At 43.4% G+C, this 19390-nt stretch overlaps 1 protein-coding gene across 6 annotated transcripts in view; it reads left to right on the forward strand.

Annotated features, from left to right (window-relative positions):
• The first annotated feature begins 281 nt into the window (after positions 1–281).
• Positions 282–19390, forward strand: part of lef1 (lymphoid enhancer-binding factor 1) — a 44783-nt gene continuing 25674 nt past the window's right edge. For 2 of the 6 annotated variants that reach the window (XM_040024013.1, XM_040024014.1), the window contains exons 1-3: positions 282–1538; positions 3541–3607; positions 4794–4921. In XM_040024013.1, the coding sequence (XP_039879947.1) occupies positions 1341–1538; positions 3541–3607; positions 4794–4921 (393 nt within the window). In that variant the 5' untranslated portion in view covers positions 282–1340. The remainder of the gene's footprint in view (positions 1539–3540; positions 3608–4793; positions 4922–19390) is intronic. The other 4 variants (XM_040024017.1, XM_040024018.1, XM_040024012.1 and 1 more) reach the window with 3 other exon arrangements.

Genomic DNA, 19390 nt, shown 5'->3' on the forward strand with positions numbered 1-19390 from the left:
TTCTGTTTCCAAAACAGGCCATTGCCACTTCTTGCAGATTGATTAAATCACATGCAGCACCAACAAAACGGGCTTAAGCTTGTCCAATATTTTTCCCTCTATATTTCAATTATCATTTTTTATTTCTCCTCATTATTTTAACCCATCACATCCACAGCAAGTTCCAGCCTCTCCGCTCATTCTCCTTTTCCTCCCCTCCTGTCTGCCCATTTGTTGTGAGCTGTGTATAAATCTCTCTCTCAGGAGGAGTGTCAATCGGTGCGGTGTCAATCAGAGCCTCGGCTTCCCTTTCATCTCTCTTTCCTCCCAGTGACTGAAGAGAGAGAAAAAGGAGGAGGAGGAGGGAGCACGGCTACATTACCAACACACACATACACACACTGGTTACATTACGCTGTGGAAGCGGTGCGGGAGCAGTGGGAAGTCGGGTCCACGGCGTTTTTCCACTCTTGCCTTCTTTTTTTGATTGTTTTCTGTGATTTTCTTCTTCTTTTTGTTTTTGCTTTTATCCCTCCTCCTCCGAGCAGCTTCGAGGATGTATTTTTAAGCATCACGGCGTCTCGCTGCGTTGCTTGTCGCCCAAGTATTTGCTTGTTTTAAAAAACCCCAACAACAACTGCGTTTTCTTCCATTTACACATCCATCACTTAATTTCTTTTCCCTTTTCCTCGTCTTACTTTCCCCCTCCCTCCAACCTCTCCACACGCACACTGAAGGACGCTCGCAGCTTCGTCTCCGGGACCACCGAGGAAATATCTTCTCTCACTTTTCTAAATGTACTTTTTCACGTTGAGTCGTTTTTACGGGAACGCGGCGGTCGTCGCGTGCTGACTTCAAACAGAAAAAAAGAAAGAAAGCGAGAGGGGAGAAAAAAGATGGTGATGAGATTTTAACTCGTGGTTTGTTCCCCCTTTTTATGTTTTCCTCATGACATTGAGGCGTGCACTGGACTTCTCATTCCGACCGCTTTGCATCTCACTTTTTTTTAGTGTGTGAGTTTCAAGCTTAGTTAAACTCTCGCGACGGAAAAAGAACAGAAAAGAGGGGAAAAAACAACAACAAAAGGACGCCGGCAGCAGCCTCGCGCCTCCTGTTGCTTCAGTAAAAACACACCGGCAGTGTGCTCGCACGCCGCTTCCTCTCCGGGTGACTCTCCGGTGTGACACAGGGGAGGAGGTGGAGGGGGGGAAGGCAACGGTCCCCACTCCGTTTCGGTGGGAGTTTTTTTTATTTTTCCTTTTTCATCTTTCCCCCTCTCTATTTCTGTGTAGTTTCGGGACAGTGGTGGCACGCGTTGTTGTCTTCGGTTTTCTCGGGGAAGCGAAACACTTTGTGAAAAAATGCCCCAGTTATCAGGCGGCGGAGACCCGGAGCTTTGCGCCACAGATGAAATGATCCCGTTCAAAGACGAGGGGGACCCGCAGAAGGAGCAGATCTTCGCCGAGCTGAGCCACTCGGAAGAGGAAGGGGACCTGGCAGACATCAAGTCATCTCTGGTCAACGAGTCGGAAAGCAGCCCCAACAGCAACAGCCACGACGTGAGTAACTGCTGTGGGTTCACTGATGTGGTGGTGGGCATCCTGTGAGAGCTCCCCAGCATAGAGGGAAGGTTAATAAAAATACAACTAAAAATCCCGCAGGAGCCTTTAAAACAAAAGTTGATCCCCTCTAATTAATAATCTAGTTTTTTTTTTTTACTCAGCTTTAGTTTACCTGAATGTCTTGTGAGCAAAAACGCCTCCTCTCCCTTTGCTTAGTTTTATAGACAAATCATTATTAGAGCTTTATTATTTATTATCATTATTAATTCACAATTTCCATTTTATTTTCCTTTTAATTGAAAATGTAACTTGAGCTGTGCCACTGATATGGCTCTGATTCCTTAAACTAGAAAAAAACAAAGATGTCACAGGCAAACACTCAGCAGTCTATTAACTGTAATAAATGCAGGTCTAAATTGTAATGTTCTGTTACTGTTATATTTTTCTTTAAATGAATGAAATTGCAGATTGAGCTAAATGCAAAAGATATTGTATGAGATGTGAGAACGAGGGCCTTGCGAAGCTGCCTGTGACAAGCAGGGCTCGGTGGCTGTGCTGGCAGTGGTACACCCACAGCAGCTTAAACACCAGCACATGAATCCATTTAGCACACATGGCTTAAAACCTGTTTGCCAGCAATATTGTGAATTTCCTTAACATTCACAATTTTTAAAATTCTGCCTGGATGAAAGGATGCAGTCTTTTATTTCGTTTTCAAGATGTGATCTTCACACACTCCGGCTCATTCTGCTTATTAATTTTATTGCCCCTTTTAAAACTGTGCCTATAAATTATTCTTTTCAGTTTTTAAGGTTGGAATTGGAGGGGGGGGGGGTTGTATAATAAACATTTTTCTGCATTTGCTTTGTTCCATTTGATTAAACTGAAAGGATGCTGAGAGGCCAGATGGGTGCATGAGAAGAAATCCTTGCATGTGTGGATGTGCTGAATTTGTGGTGAATGTTAAATGGATTGAAAATCTCAGTGGAAAAATTCTTCTAGATTAATTTTTAATGATGAAAAATTATTGCAGTCGTGCTTTATATATCGCACTTGCAAGATGGCATTTTTTTTTTCTAAGCAGGGGAGAAGTGACAGAGCGTGAACCATCAGTGATTTCTTCTTTTCCCCTGCATCCATCAAGCCTTAGGATGCAGGCTGCAGCATCCCCATCATTTAAGTTGGCTGTTTTGCTATTAACCGTGGTGTTAATCCATTTTCTTTCTTTCTTTTCTAATTTAAAAAAAAAAATTCTACATGGCTACATCCTGAACGAAACTGTACGCATTCCCCGCCGAATGTCCTAGGGACACACGAGACAGAGGCTGAATGTTAATTAGGAATCCAGTGAAGTTCCCTCGCTCAGCTTGAAGCCATCCTGAGGGGTCTGAACTCTAAAAAAGAGGTCCCCTTCCCAATTCGGATTCGAAAAGAGAAAGGAAATGGGTGTTCAAAGTGCAGAGGATTTTTTTTCTTTTTTTTTTTCATAAGCAGAAAATAGTCGGCACTGTTTCCCTTTTCTTTTTTTTTATGGAGCGATTTTATTTCCCTTTGCACACAGCTATTTCATTTATGACACAAACACACTATTTGAATTGAGAAGGAGGCTCAGACTGGAAGATGAAAATGAGAGTGGACCTATGGTACTGAAAACAAGCTAATTTGTAAGCTCCTTAAAGACATGAAGCTTAATTAAGTGGTTCTTCTGAAGCTTTGATGCAGGCTGCTCCATCACTCTTCTATAGATAGTGGTGTGTGTGTGTGTGTGTGTGTGTGTGTGTGTGTGTGTGTGTGTGTGTGTGTGTGTGTGTAAGCTTTCTCTCCTTTGGTGACAGGCAAAGGGACGATGTTTGTCCCAGCAATGTTTGTGGCTGTCTGACCACATCAGCATGTGTGTAACTGTGTTTGAATGCCTTTCTAATTGATTCTTCCTCTCCCCCCCCCTCCCCCCTCCCTCCCTCTCTCTGTCTTTTAATTTTATTTCTTTCTTTTTTTACAGGCAGCTAGACAGTCCCAAATACCGCAAGATTCATATCATGAAAAACACAGAGACCATCCGGAAGATGGTAAGAGACACAATCTGGAGCTTGTTAAATCAGCATGTGTTATAGGACAATCAGCACTACATTTATTTGCAATAAAAGTCCATTTTTTTTCTTTTTCCTTTTTAAATGTGGTTTGCTTTTGCTTTAGAAGATAAGGTGGAAGTAGTGGCCCCTCGTTTTCACCACGCAGAAGTGATGAAACTGTTGGTACTTCTCTTATCAGAGCCCCTGTTCCTGCTCATCCTAAGTCTAGTTAGGGCATGCTGTACTTTCATAAACACAGCTACCTGTTACCTCCCTGGTAGATGAGGGTACCTGCACAAATGGACATAAAAGAAGAAGGAGCAAAAACATGCACTTATGGCAGCAGCCTCAAGTTGAGCACAACCCAAAAGCAAAACTTTTGTCTGGCTGTTTCGTGTCGTGTTTCCTCAAATATTCCTGTCGTATCCCTCAGCTCTCCGGTTGCATTGTCGCATGCAACATGTTGCGTCCTCTTGGGGCTTGTTGCTCTCTGGCTATTGTAGTCTGACCCCGCTGCTGCAGGTCATTATTAGGGCTTTGAAGAGGAGTATGCCTCCTCTTTGTTCCCCTTTCACTCCTGAATGGGATCCCCTTCAAATCAAACACTGGCTTTCTTCACAACAAGATCTATGTTGCCGTCACATTGTATACCAGAAACAGCCCCAGCCCCTCCAGGCCTTATTACGCCGCGCACATTCGAGTGGCGAGTGATGCTGTATTGAAGCCTCTTGTGCAAAGCTCCCCCCCCCTCTCAGGTCAAAGGCATAGAGGAACAGTTGGGGCGTCTCCTGTTTTGACACAGTCTGTATGTTCTTCTAATTGGTGCTAATTGGCACAGAGGGGCTCCATTGTTCCGCTGCATAATATGACCCGCCTCTGTGAGGCGGAAAGAAAAGGCACAAACAAAAGGCCGTGGCAAAATAGGGCAGGGGTTAAATCAATCGACAGCGATATCATTACTACATCAAAACAGCCAAGCCAACTTTGTGCTCGGCTTTGTTGTTGCTGCTTATCGAGTTTGTTGATTAAAATCAGCCATTTCGAAGATATGACTGTAATTAAAGCTATTGAATCTTTGGCTAATTAATCTTTTACTGGTGTTTGTGCTCTCTGTGCAAAAACACAGCGACCGACACGCGTTTACTTTGTTTGTTTTTTGTTTTTTAAACAATGTTTTTATTAGGAAAGCATCAAGACATGTACAGTAAAGGCCATCCGTACCCGGGCTACCCAGGTTACATCATGATGAGCAACATGAACACTGATTCCTACATGAACAATGGCTCCCTCTCGCCGCCCATGCCCAGAACGGTCAGTACCAGCTCTTTTTTTTTTTTTCCCTCTACAGAAGTCAGTATTGTAGTTTAACTTGTATTATTTCATGATGTGAAATGCAAACTTAAGCTTGACGTGTGTTAGTCAGCATATCATTTGCCTGTGAGACAAAGAGGAATTTTCTAATTTTACGTTGTAAGAATATAAAAAATTATTTAGTTATGAGAAAAGTAAATAATTGACAGTCCTGAGTGATGAAATGAATACAAACGCAGTGCATTTTTAGAGAGAAATTCGTTTTTTTGGATGGGTTAAAGCTTTTTTTTTTTAATTTAGTTTTTTTAAATACTGTTAAATGATAGTAGTTGTTAGTAATAGTTTGGAACTTCTGTTTAATTAATTAGTGCTAGTGGGAAGGAAGGCAAAAACAAACATGATGGGTAACTTTAAAACACCAGCAGAGATTTAACTGCCAACTTTGCACCTGCTCAGATTTAGTCCAGGCTCGGGACAAAATTTCTCCTGACAAGAGAAACTAAAAAGCAAAACTGATCCTAAATTAAGTTACAGTAATGTCACGTATCCTGCTAATGTAACAAAGAGTGTGGTCAGACTGAAGGAGCTATTGCTTTACCTACCCGCAGACTGTCAAAAGGTTGCCAAGAGGCAGCAGGACAGGCTGGTATTTTGTTGTTGTTGTAGTTGTTTTTTTGTTTTTTTACTCATGACATTTTCACAGTGATCCCAGAAATAAATCAAATGTATGTATCAGACGCTTGTAGAGGAGTGCAAGACTTAATCAAAAGTGTCACCTTACAACAAGATTAGAGTTTTCAGGACCCTTTTTTTTTTTTTTAGTATTTACCATTTATGATGTATCAGCTAAAAATAACCTCATTGATGTTTTTGTAGCTGTGACTGCTGGTTTCTGTTTTTAACCACTGCAATTTGAGAACTTCATATTGTCAATTAAGTGAAATCTGTGGTTTTTGAGTTTTCGCTTTCAACACCAATAGCTTGCATTTGGTATTTGTGTGTGTGTGTGCGTGTGTGTTAAATTTAGGAGATGTATCAACACAACTAAAAAGATATTTGCTGCTCTTTGTGAGATAAATAAAAGGTCCTTTGCCAATGTGGGACGCTTTTTGTGGTGTCTCTCATGGAGCGTTGAAAGATTTATTACAGAGATTTCCATCTTTAAGCTTTTGGGTAAAATTGACTCAGAGTTGGATATCAGCAGGTAAATCATTTTACAGAGTGACCTAATTGGTGGCTTTAAAATAAAATTCAAACCATTTAGTTGCGAGAAAATAATTCCTGCTAAAAAATTCAGCTCAGCCCAGAATACTTCCAAGAGTCGATTAAGAGGATTTAAGGAAAAAAAATCAGATTTCTCGGCTTTCTCGTTAGAGGCATAAACCTTATTTCATCATCAGGATAACACCACGAAAATATTCTCTTTCAGTGTTTGTGATGTTTGATATTTGTCTCGCCGTTGTGTCGTGCTGATATCCGCCCTCTTGACAGCTATACGTGACCACTGAAAACCAAACGCCAGCCATACTTTGTGAACGGTCTCTGTGAGATGTACACTATTTCTCATCTTGTTAAAATCTGAAGTGATGCATGCCTACATGACTCAAGTAAACCCTTTAATTAGCCCAGCAGAACTGAGGGAGCCAACATCATGTCTCTGGGGCTACCCTGCAGAAGAGCTTATAGTACCGTGTTAGGGGTGGCGTGTGTTGCAGATATCGCCCCTGTGACGGTATTAATTTCAGGCCAGCTGCAGGTCTCTGACTGGCGGCTTCCTGTGTCTGTCCCGTTTGCAAATTTCTCCTCAAGACAGACATAAAACACAGGGCGCACGAGCAGCTGTCCGGTCTGGCCCTGCTCTGCTCACGTCTCTGCAGCCAGCTTCAGTCTTGTCTACGGTGTGGCGTCTCTATACGGGAAACGCTCGGTTGTTGTGCTTTTGCAGTGCGTGCGAGTCGGTTTCATCAGGGTAAAGTTGTGAAATGTGAGCTCTGTGTTGTTGTAAGAATCAGTTTTTGGAAGCAGATGTGATTGTCGGGGGCAGATGCCACATGCTGTGTGTAAAGGATCTTCATTCACACGCAACTCTATCATAGAATGATGTTAAAATTGCAATGCTTCCTCCCTGCCAAAGTTGCAGAAGGTGAAAGTATATGACATCGTGGATTGGGGGGGATTTTTTTCAGTTTACAAGCAGGATAGTGCACAAGCGGGGTATGTTACCTTCCAAATTCTATTTTTTGGCTTGTTTTCTGGTTGATTTTAGCTATTGTTTTATTGTATAGCACAAAGCTAAAAGAAAAACTCATAGAAGTCTGTATGGAGACCAGCTGACTGTGTGAGAGGAAATTACCCTTCACTGCAGATGAATTAGGCCAGGCAGTTAGGCAGTATACTTGCTGCCAAAACTTCTAAAGCCACGCTTTCATTTCATTTACCATGGCTGCTTTTTTTTTTTTTTTCAATTTTCCTCCTTCCCTGTCTTCAATAAAACGGTAGTCATTTTATATACGTTTCTCTCACTTATCCAATAAAAAGAGCCAAGGCTTGGTGGAGGGATCACGGAACATGAGTCCTCTGGCTTTCTCACTGATGTCAGCTTGCTGCCTCTGCTGCTGGCCACCGCAGCCACAGTATCTGCAGGCCTGGGATCGGTTTTCACTGAGATCAAAGGCACATTCTCTCTTTCATTCTCTTCCATCCCCAGCCCCATCACCGCCCCCAATCCCAGTAGTTTAGATTGATTTCCATTGACCATGACATTCCTGCACATGCCGTCCAGTCACGACAGAGCTGTTGGGAGTTGCTGATTGTCAGCAGATTTTAGGACTTCCAGCTTGATAAGCTGACTCCGGCACAAGAGCTTAGAATTTGATGTGTGATGATGCCAGTTCCCCATACGTGTGGGTTTAAAACAAAGCTAGCCAACTTAAGGAGTCATTTATTTGTTAAGTGAACTTGCAGCTTTTGAAGATTTACAGTTTACAGTTCAATGCGTAAAAGTGTAAGGACTGTAATCTATACCTTGGTGATCATAAAGCAACAGAAACTTGAGTTTCTGGTAAATGCTAGTGGGAACTGCTGTCTAATTTGAAGTGTGTATTTTAAAGTGATTATCACATTTGTCCATATTGGACGGTTGCTCATTACCTTGGGTGTGATTATAGGCATACAGAAAACCAGGTTAGTGGGGTGGTGGCAAGCTTTTTTGTCGACAAATTTGGCTGATTTACAGCTTTTGATTAACTTTTTAAGCTCAGTGGACTCTTTGATATGAACAAGTGGACATGTTTTAAAGGAATATACTGCATGTGAGGCCTTTTTCAAAGAGGCTCTTCATTCTAACGCTTGACTTGTGACATGTCGCAAGTCTAGAGGATACAATCTTATCAGTTTCTGCTGACCCAAGGATGATGTGGATGGGAGTAAATCACACAGTATGCTTGTTTTATACCCCTGATCTGAATGTATTTATTTTTTTAATTTACAGTACAACTGTTTAACTTGTAGCACAATATTTTTTTGTATCCTTTTGCCTAGGGATAACCAGCTCACTAGTTACCCAATGTCTCCACTCTGAGAAGCCTTGACTTAAGGAGACAGAAGCTTACACACATTTTTATTTGCTGTTGCCCACATCAGGATTTTTTTTTTTTCCTCCCGTGAACAGCCTTCCTGAGCACTTACAGAATCATCTGATAAGGCGAAAAGTGTTTTTCTGCCTGGAATAATTTGTATTTGTGCTATTTTAAACCTTTGCTGTGTAAAAACTAGAAGGACTGTCAAGAGCAGTAAGGACCTTCATTTGCTCAGTGTCTGCATCTGTACCTTGACAAATAAGATTTTTTTTTTTTTTTGCAGTTTTGGTCAGAATGATCATAATATAAAGTCTGATCTTCAAAGCAGCACGGATGTCATCGCGCCAGGTTTGATGTGTGAAAGACGACGCATTCGGCGCTTGCTTATCATTGAATCTGTTCTTCTTTAGTCTCACAAACCAAAGCTGAGATTTAGAAACGACAGCTTCTAAAAAAAGATCGCAGTGCATGTGATGGGCAGCGCATATTTTTAAATGACCCAAAATCATTTCTCAAAGCATGCTGCTGTTGTCACATAAACACCCTCCCATTTGCAAAAACTCCCGTTCTACACGCTCTTTTTTTTTTTTTTTTTTAAGTTTAAACAAATCCCTAGAACCAGTGAGCCCACGGCATTCTGCCATATTCCCTTTTTAATAAACGTATTAATGCGTGCTTGACAAGATAAAAAATGCTGCTGCATGCTCTTAGTTTTAACATGTTGATAGTGCAGACGTAGAGTACCAGGTTTTTCCACCTTTTAGTTTGAAGATGTGTTTGCGATCTCCAACTGTGAGAGCAGTCTCGTGAGTCTTGGGCATCAGTTTGAAGAGAGAACTGGATAGAATCACTGGGTTTTGTTGCTGCGGTTGAGGGGAGGAGGGGGGTTTAGAGATCTCCCTCTCTATTGCCGTTCACTCCTTTTTCCCTTTGGACCCTCAACTGCAAGATCCTCGTGGCGAGAAAGAGGGGGCGAAGGGAGTGCAGCGCTGCACTTTCCTTTGATGTAGTGGGAACGTGACGGATCTGCTAGCCAGTGTCTCGCAGCGTGGAATCACTAACCCAGGCTTACCTAACGGGATTTGGTAGGACCGCTCTGGTATCCCTCAGTGCCATGTGTGTCCTAAGCTCATGCCCTCAGCACTACCGTGGAAGATCCCTGTTAAAGAGAACACTACATTTACCAGCAGCCTTCCATGTCCACAAATAATGTTCTAGTTGGCAGCTTATGGCACCTTGAGTAGTTTTCTTTAAGTCTCACAACAGACTGGTCATGCTTTGTGAAATTTACTAGAGCTCAATGTAGCATTTTTGCCTTTTAAGCAGCTGACCTCCATATGATTATCTCACTGTCAGCTCATCTAATTTTCAGTACACTGGCTTTAGTGTGATGCTGTGCATGGTTGCATATTTAGTGTGAAAGTATAGAAAACACAACAACTGTCAGAAGACAGATTTTTTTTTTAGCACCAATCTGGCAGCGTATGCATCAGAGCCACGCTGACATTGATGTCATCTGCTGTGCAGATCCATCACGCAGTGAAATATGTGTGAACACATCAAGAACCACAGCAGGGACCTCACACAGAAAAAGCGCTTTTTTTTTTCTCCGTAGTGTCATAGTGTTTTTATAAACTGTGCCATTTAATTGCCAAGGTTTCTTCCTGTTCTCAGCTCATATGGCGATGGTGGTTGACACATTCGTTCCATATGCACGGCGCTAATGATGCCATGTGGTTGCAATCACCTTATCTATGTTTTCATCACGTTAAATGAAGCGCAGCAGCGCAATCGTCTGTTGGACCAAGAGATATAGCCTTCTTTTTTTCAAGATGAAAACCAAAAAGAAGACAATCAAGGTTGAAGTTTCTGGATGATTTATATTTCTTGGTAACGCAGCAGCCTGCTGGTTGATTTGTTAAGTCTCCTGTTTCTGTTTGTTTAAATTCTCAAATAAAGCTGTGGGTTGCTTTTTTTTAAGGACTTGTATGACAACCAAAATAAACACGTTTTATGCTGCCTGACTAGCACGCAGGAGGCAGGGTACAGGATCACCACTACACAGTGTTTACCTGCACTACTCTCACACTGGCACAATCAATCGCACAATCACACACATCACACAGACTTAGTGCTGGGGAGCTGACGGGTTACGAAAGCGTACAATGACCCATGTGGCTGTGCTGGGCATTTGCCTTCTCACATTAACCCCTGTTTGTTAATGTCTAGAAAAGATCAGCACTGCACTGCATCTGTTTAATTTGAAAAAAAAAGAGTGGGCTGAGCGATCAGTAGATATAATAGCAAACATGTGACTTCGTTCTGTTTCTATTTGGACAAAGCCCACCAATGACAAAGGTGAAATTGTTAACTCTTCAGAACCCTGAAAAGGCGTCTGTGTCAAGAGAGGCAATCTGGGAGCGTCAAGGTCGTGAGCGTCACATGCAGGCACGCTCTTGACACACCCTGTTTATGTTTATTTTGGGCACGTGTTCTTGCTCAAAGCAAAGCACTCATAGATGATGACACTTTCTTCGCTCCCGTTCGTCCCGCTGAATCGGATGAAGCTTAACCAATCAGGCAGTCTCGCCTGGAGCCAACCAGCCAGGCTTCCATAGCCAGACTACAGCTCAAGACCTCAGCACCTGCTCAGAGGGCTTCACTCTTCACTAGCAGTCTGCCTCTGATCTCCTGGGGTCAATGGAGGGCCTCGCCAAGGTTGTCCCTCATGCCCAGTTCTGTTTGAATGGTCTGGGTGTGGATTTCCTGTAAGGGTGGATCAGAAATGTAGACTAGAGGGCAGTGTGTGTGCATGTGTGCAAGAGTTTTTTTTCTTTCTTTCTTCTTTTTCTCGTCAAGTTGTTTTGCAACTGTTGTCACTTTTGGTTATGACTGCATAGTTAAAAGGGGTTAGTGGGAGAAGTCTCTGGGAACGGTTTTTGGAACTCCGTGTCGGCCTGAATGAGCTCGAAATGAAATAACATTTTCGAATCAGTCACCAAAACCAACTTTAGAGCTGCTTGTTTGTTACATAAAAAAGTGCGATTTATAAAACCCTACGGCACAAGTTGAGTCTTTAAAGCACTGATTGAAGCTTGGCAGAAGTTCCTTTAAAAAAACTGATCACAGTACCTCACTGTTGCCTGATATAGCCATAAAAAATGAGTTAAAAAACACACACATGAATAGCTTTATTGACTTCATCCCGACAGCTTGTAGGGTCTAGTTGGTGTAGGCGAACAGTGTTCCAACTAGTAAACTGCAGGAAGGGGAACAATAGGATCACAGGAGTGAAACATGGCTACAAATCCTGCCGGCTGCGTCCAGACTTCAGAGAAGCTCAAACAGCCCTCACTTTGTCCAGCTAAGAAACAGAGCTATGATCAATAGCTGCTCTGTTGTATGAAGTTGGTCAGTCCCGGGCGTGCTCTTGCCCTCCTCTCCCCTCCCTTTTTTTTTTTTTTGCTGTTTCATATTTTTCAGAAGCTCATTATTTCTTTCTGCTGTGGGTGTGAGTGCTAAAGAGGCTCACACATGCAATGTGTATCTGACAGCGCTGAAATATTAATGGTCCCCAGTGTAGGAGGTTGGTATAGGGCCGACATAGTTACAGTACAAAGGGTGCCTTCTTGCCACCAGGCTTTATTAGCCGAGCTATTAAATGAATAGATGGATATAGCTTGCGCTCTTTTTCTTCGTGCCTCCTTTTGTGTTTTCCGAGCTAGACATCAAACCACTTTCATTTCGTCTTAACTGTTTCTGACGCACACTAAAGTGCTGTCAGACGGCACACACACACACACACACACACACACACACACACACACACACACACACACACACACACACACACACACACACACACGTGAACTATTGAGTTTTCTGTGGGAGGACAAAGAGGAGGGCTTTGCTATCAGTTCATTTTGTGTGGTCTTGGTCATAAAAAACACCCTGCTCTTTGACTGTGAAACAGAGGAGGGGGGAAAAAAAGAGCCTGTCTTTAATTTTTGGGAAACCCATAAAAGTTTGTCGCTCCTTTCATATCGGCAGTGGAATTGAAAACAAATGCTACAGTCTCCCCCCATCTCCTTTGAACTAGCCAATTATGGAGTTGTGAAAATAAAAATCAGTCTGTAGATCTCTTTACCCCCTTTCTTTCCTCTTTGCCCCCCCCCCCCCCCCCCCCCCCCCTTCTCTTGTTCAGGTTCTTATTTTTTTCTTTCCCTCTCTCCTCCCCCCCTTGTTTTTGAAGAAACCGAGGGGGGATCACTGATGTCAAAGTCAAAACCAAGAGCATTAAGAAAACTGGCGAAATGCAATACAGCTGCAATCCAACATGACGCTAGAAAATAGGGCTGAGGAGCAGAAAGCCTCTCTCCCGTATTCCCAGGGCGCGCAACTGCTCCCGGCCTTGGCTTTGATCTCTTCAAAGCCTCCTGCCTCCTACTAGATGGAGAGTCTTGGCTGCCGCTCGTGAGCACTGGAGAGAGGCGGGCAGGCAGGCAGGGAGGTGGTGGTGGTGGGGGGTGTTTGGCTGGGGATGGGGGATGCGGGGGGGTAGGGGGGGTCGTCTTTTCCTTTCCAGGGCTGAAATCAATCACGGTGCCGAGGCAATTATGTGTAATTCAACCCCAGCCAGATTAGTGACTCTTGTTACCTGAGCGACCAGAGCTCTGTAATCTGTGAGACACACCGGCCTCACCGGCAAAGGAGTAGCCAGGAACAGGCGAGGGCACTTGAGGGGAGAGAGGAGGGGACCGAGTAGGGGGGGTGGGTGCTGAAAATCAGGCTGCCATGCTGCTGCCCAGCAGAGCAGAAAATCAGAGCACAATGGAGTGATTACACTTGCAGATGTAGCCGTATTTATGACGACGTGGACAGAGGGGAACGGAGAGAATGAGGAGCGCTGATTGCCATGGAGCTCGCTAGTTAGTGCGCTAACGAGCCAGGTCCCTTTTTGTGTTAAAACATGTGCGTGATGTCACCTCTGCTATGCTTCGGAGTCCTCCCCCGCCCTACACCACCCCCCGCTTCAGTGCCATATCTCTATCCCTCATGCCCTCCACAGTGAGCTCCGCCGAAATGCAAGCTCGGCCAAGGCTCCTGCCCCAGGCGCCCAATTTACTATGGCTGGAGAAAAACTCAGTGGCCCCAAGTCACAGAGGAAAACAGCGAAGCAATGAATGCTGTTCTTTTCCTGCTGCTGCAGTTCGTCTGATCTCTGCAACAGTTTCAGTGTCTTAACACACAGCGGTGTAACAATTTACGCCCTTTTGCTTTTTCATTTGGCTCAGCGAGGAGATTTCTACCAATTATGCTTGCTCCTAGTTTAGTCAAATCTAGGGCGGGCTCCGAGTTCCAACCTTGCAACTAGTACTGCCTAACCTGCATTAAGATGTTCCTATTTCCCTTAATAACCTGTGAGGTTTTAGAAACCATTAATTAGATGCTGGGTGGAGGGCAGAAGGAAAAATTGCAGATTCACTTTTTTTGGAGGCGGGGGGCGGTTAATTGGAAATATATGATCGCCCTTGCTTTGAATCCTCCTTTGCACTCTGTCTGCAAGCGCTGATGTCACAGGGATGAGAACAAGGCTTTGTTTTTTTCCCCCAGCAGTCACTTGATGCAGGATGATGAAACCCACAAAGATATCTAGCAAGAATGTGTTTGTTCATCTGATGAGCTCGCCTTGTGCTCCATGTTTCTTTTGATCATTGGACAGCTTGGCAGTGATGGAAAGCTCTTATTTTCCTCATGGGATGCGCGCATTAAATAAATTACACGTACAGTTACACAATGTAGTTGATCAGGACCCTAATGGCTGCGATCGTTTCAACCAGGCCGGCTGACGGGGAAGTGGTACTGACTCTAAAAATATAAAAGGTCACGCTGAGTGGATTATGTGGCAAGAACGGAGCCACCGTCCAGCTCGGCGGGAGCCCTTAAATCCACTATCAACCATAACCCTCAGCTCAGGGGCCAGGTGACGCTTTTCATGTCCTCCAATGGACAGACATCACAGAGGCATCCTCCACTTTGAGCTGCCCGTCATCAAACAATGCATCAAAACATCAAATCAATCCACCCCCACTGTACCCCTGTCTCAAGATGAAAGATGGGGATGGGGGGTTCGGTGGGGGTACAAGAGCACACCCCACCCCCGCACGTCAATTCTGCATTTCCACTCCTTTCGTAAGCCGTGGCACTTCCACGCAGAGGCAACAGTGCAGTGGAAAAGTGGCATTTGACTTTTATTTGAGTTAGTTTAACAGCAGTTATCCAAATTTGTCCCTGCATTACTTTGTTTGTTAACAATGAGTGAGAACAGCTTATTTAAATTGCATCAATTCACTTTTACCTGTGTTTGAAACCTTTTAGCACTTGCTACACTTTGGTTAGTTTCATTTATTTATTTGTCAGTCTAAAACAAATAAAAAGACTCTTCTTTAAACCCATTACAGTGCAAAAGTTGTCTGTTAAGTAAATGAAAACATGAAGTCACTCTTGCTAGTTATTCATATTTTATAGTTTGTTGATCAAATAAAAACAAAGTTGCAGCTCATTCTAATGAGACAAATGAGATTATATTAAGCATGTGAGAAGCCCAGTATTAATAAATCCAGCTAAGAGCTGAATTACAACCTTGTTGTGCTCATTATATGACTAATCATCCAGATTTGAGGCATCAGGTGCACGAGCATGCTCTATGTCGCTGTAACCATATGCCCTGAGCCTAAGAAGTCCCTTTTGTGCCTCAGAAATTCCCCATTACCATTTCTTTAGGCATATCAAGGGATAAGCAGACGTTGTCCATTGCCATGTTGTACATGGTCATTGTTTTGTTTGTATTAAAGCCCACTAAACCCTGCCACAAAGCTAATTGATGGGGTGGAGTTTTCTTGTGACCGTTCAGATCCTTGGAGAGGTTCTTTAAGTGTTCCCGGCTTCTGTGGGGATGGAGAAAAGCCATTTGTTCGGAGGGGATCAGATTTGAATAGCTTTGTGCTTGCCATTCAGATCTTAGCAGGGGCGTGTGCACCCAGCTAGGAGGAAAAAAAACCCTAAAATGTGTGGTTTTGATTAATGACTAATTCCACCCTGAAAGGCAGTTTTTGGTAGTCTTTACCAGTTAATCCCTTAAAACGTGGAATCACACCCAAACAGTGGGCTGCTGGTATTGTTGCACGGCCCATAATGCGAATGAGAGGAAAGGTTTGCAATGGGATCCACAGCCGTGAATGCTCCCCCTAGCTCTGCGGCACGAACCCTTATACCCTGTTCCACAAGAGTCGCACAGGTTGTGACATAATGAAAAACAGGATGGGAAATAGTTGGATCGCGCACGTCTTCAAGAGCAAAGGTGCACTAAGGTGAAAAAGGTAGTGATGATGATGTGGTGGCGGGGTCAGAAGTTCAAATCGATGCCTGATCACAGGTGTCGTGGCACCCGAGGCAAAAAGGGTTTCTTGTGGTCTGCTCTTTAAAGATTACATAACCTCACTGAACCCTCTTACTAGAAACTGAATCCATACCTCTTTTTTCCTGTTAATTTTCTTCTTTGTTCCATTAAGTCATCAGTGTTACTCACTAAGCCATCAATATTTTTATTCTTTCTTTTCTTACGCACCATGTGGGTGGGTGTGCATCAGTCTGAGTGAAATACAGAAGGAAAACTAGGTCAGTACTCTGTTCAGCTCAGGCAGAAGCGGCTCACATTCAAATCGCCTCCCCATCCACATTTTTCCTGGTGTGTGTGCCACTGAAAACCTTCCCAGCAAAAACACAGCAGCGCCTCTACGCCCGGCCACCGCCTGACTTCGCCCATCTCTCTTTGGCTAGTTCGCAAGGCTAATGTTAACCTCCTCCTGTCTGCAATGTGAAATCCTGCATCGCCGCTCCTTTCTGTGCTCTTCTCTGCTAGCTGGGGCTTAGCGAGAAGAGCACTGTCTCTCGCGCCCGTCTCCACAAGTAGATACACACAAAGACCCCCACCAGACTCTATTTTCCCCCCTCAACGCTGAGCTCCCAAATCCAAACTGACAGCCATTCATGCCCAGAATACCTGGGCGAAAGCTGAGGGGGGGAAACACTATCTAGGTGTAGCAGGCAAATCCGCTCTTGTTCAACGGATCTATGAAGCCTCCTGCATAAGGCAACTCATCAGCACTTTTCCTCCCATTCTGCACCTCGTTTTCTCTCCTCCCTTTCTCGCCTACTGTCGTATTGTACGGAGGCTAAGGTTTTAGCCCACTAGCCGCACAGAGTTAGCTTGTGCTGCGATTTTATTTGTGTACATGTCTTGGGGCCTTCGAGTGTTGTTGTTGAATGTGGATGTTGGCACCAACGCGTTGCCTGGCATGAATGTAGCTACTCAGCAGACCAGAGCCTGTTTCTAATGATAAATCATGCAGTGTGTTAATGCAGCAGTGGGGTTTCTATAAATAGTTGCAGAGGGAGGGATGCTGATTGATTCAGAGGGGTGTGGGGGGAGGACTCCAAACATTTTTGTTGTATTCAAACACAGGGCTCCAAGATCTTCGTTCACCATGTGTGGTTTTTAAGTGCACAGCTGATCAGGTAGATGCATCATCAACACTTTTTTTTTCCCACATTCATTACACAAATCCATTGCTATACTAGCTGATTGGATTTTAAGGTAGCGCATCTCTAGAGTTTCGAAGCAAGTGATGGTTTTAGAAAAGCTGCCATGTTCTTTGTGAGGGGATAGATGCCTAGTGTGTGCTCGAGTGTGTGTGCGGGCTGTCTTTTTGTGTATGTGTTTGCAAGTGCGCTTGCAGGCCTGCTGACAGTGGCACTTCAGCAGAATGTTTGCCCTTTCCTTAGTCCTTTGATGTGACCAGGTCCCGCTGTGATAATGAGCCCTGTGCCCCGCCGCAAGGTGAACATCCTGCAGTTCGCCCGGGGCTCTGCCAGAGCAGCAGCCCAACCCCCCACCACCACCACCACACACACAGGCACAGAAGAATGGAGAAGCCGATCTCTGCTCAGCTTCCACACAGTGCATCATATGAACACACTGAGAGCATTGGCTTGACACAGGAGCATCTTATGTAAAAATTCAAATGACTACTTAAATTATCTATAGGATGAGTGTGGTGACTTATATATAGTTTTTCCTCTGTATCAGTAAATGTATTCAAAAATCTACAGCCTGCTACTACTATCTAGAGATGCATTGATTCCAATTTCTCAGTGAATACATATTTATTTTTTATTTTTTAAGTGAGGCCTTGCGTACCAGCTTTCTCTCTAAGAACTATAATTAACAGCATAGCCAAACAAAGATCTACTTTTCTTCTTTATAGTCAAATAAATGATTAAACTTTACTCAAAGCTGCAGTAAATTGCAGGATCTTTTCTCATTTAAACAACTAAAAATAAGGCGCTCTGTTGCAGGAAAGAGTTACAGATAAAGAAAATGTGTTGCTGTATGCTCACCTTTACCTATCTATTTTTACCTTAAATAAAAGCAGGTGCAAGAGATTTGTATAACAAAAGAAATGTTACTGAAATTGTTTTCCAGGATCACCAAATAAGTCTGAACAGGATATCAACCCTTTGAGTTGATATTCTGTGTGAGTTTAGTGTTTAGGTTTGTTGTTACATTTGTTTTCGTTTCTTTTTTTCTTTTCTTTTTTTACTTTTTACTGTCTGCAGTTTTTTTCTCCTTTATTTGCTTTGATCTGTTGCTCATACCGAGGCTCTGAGCTCTGGATAGCTTTAGCTTTAGCCGCTTTCCCTCTGTTAGCTTCTTGAAAATGTCCGTCTGAAGTGAGTGAGGTTGAGTTAAATGTTTAAGTGTGCTGTTACATACGTTTTCATGGTCCTTTTCACTCACACTGAAAAAATCTCAAATGACCATATCCACTCGCTTACGACATGTGACTGCGCATGGCACGTGCCTGTGAGTGAGCTGTGCCGATACCACTGTGTGTGTGTTCTGCATACATGGTGAGAGCCGGTTCGTAATCAGACATATATGACATTGGCTGATTGTGGTCCCTGGACAGTCGATGTCTGCTGCTAACAATGGTCTATATAAGCTGTTCCTCTGCGCTTCATTTTTCCATTGTTGTCCAATATTTGTTAAAAACACATACCAGTTGGTAATCAAGCGAATATGGACGTTATACTTTATCGAGTACACCCAATACTATCTTGTTGCATTAAATGGGTTCCAAGAGGTAGAGGTGTAACTGAGGCCTTCATAGTTCAAATTTGTTCCCAGTGGGAATTCGGGCTGATAGTCTTAAACAGAGTTGCCATCTTTACCTCTCATCTCAAGCATGACATGTCTCAGTGTGCTTTTTTTATTCTTCTTTCACCGCAGCAATCTGACCAGATCAGATCTACACACACCTGATGTATCGCTTTAAATATGACAGAAGTCACAGTAGTGGGTAATGGCTTTGTGCCTTTGTGAGCTTCTTTAAATAAAAGATTGCTCTACACAGCATAAATAAGAGAACGCTTTCGTCATTTGCCTGCCATTGTTGTAGCAATACAGCTCTGACCTCATCGACTACAAGCTGCGTGATGTACTTACCCAAGGCTTGATACCTATTCTGGAATATCTTGCATCGCAGTCACGTCTGAATGAACCTGTGAAGAACATGATTGATGTTACATATGTCATGTCTGAAAAGGTTTTAGCACATTGCTTGTTGTTGTTCAGAGAAAAAATGCAATACAAAGAGTCTCATTCTTTATTTATCTGTTAAAACCCTATAAAATAAAACCCTGATTTTGCTTCAGTTACAGGAAGGAATTTGGACTACAGGTACCGTAACACTTATTTAGTAAAACATAGTTTCACAACATGGAATAGATTACATGGCCCTATTCAAACCCTCTTCACCTCCTGTGCGCA

This window comes from Simochromis diagramma, unplaced genomic scaffold (genome assembly GCF_900408965.1).
Source record: "Simochromis diagramma unplaced genomic scaffold, fSimDia1.1 OVJJ01000302.1, whole genome shotgun sequence".
NCBI lineage: Eukaryota > Metazoa > Chordata > Actinopteri > Cichliformes > Cichlidae > Simochromis > Simochromis diagramma.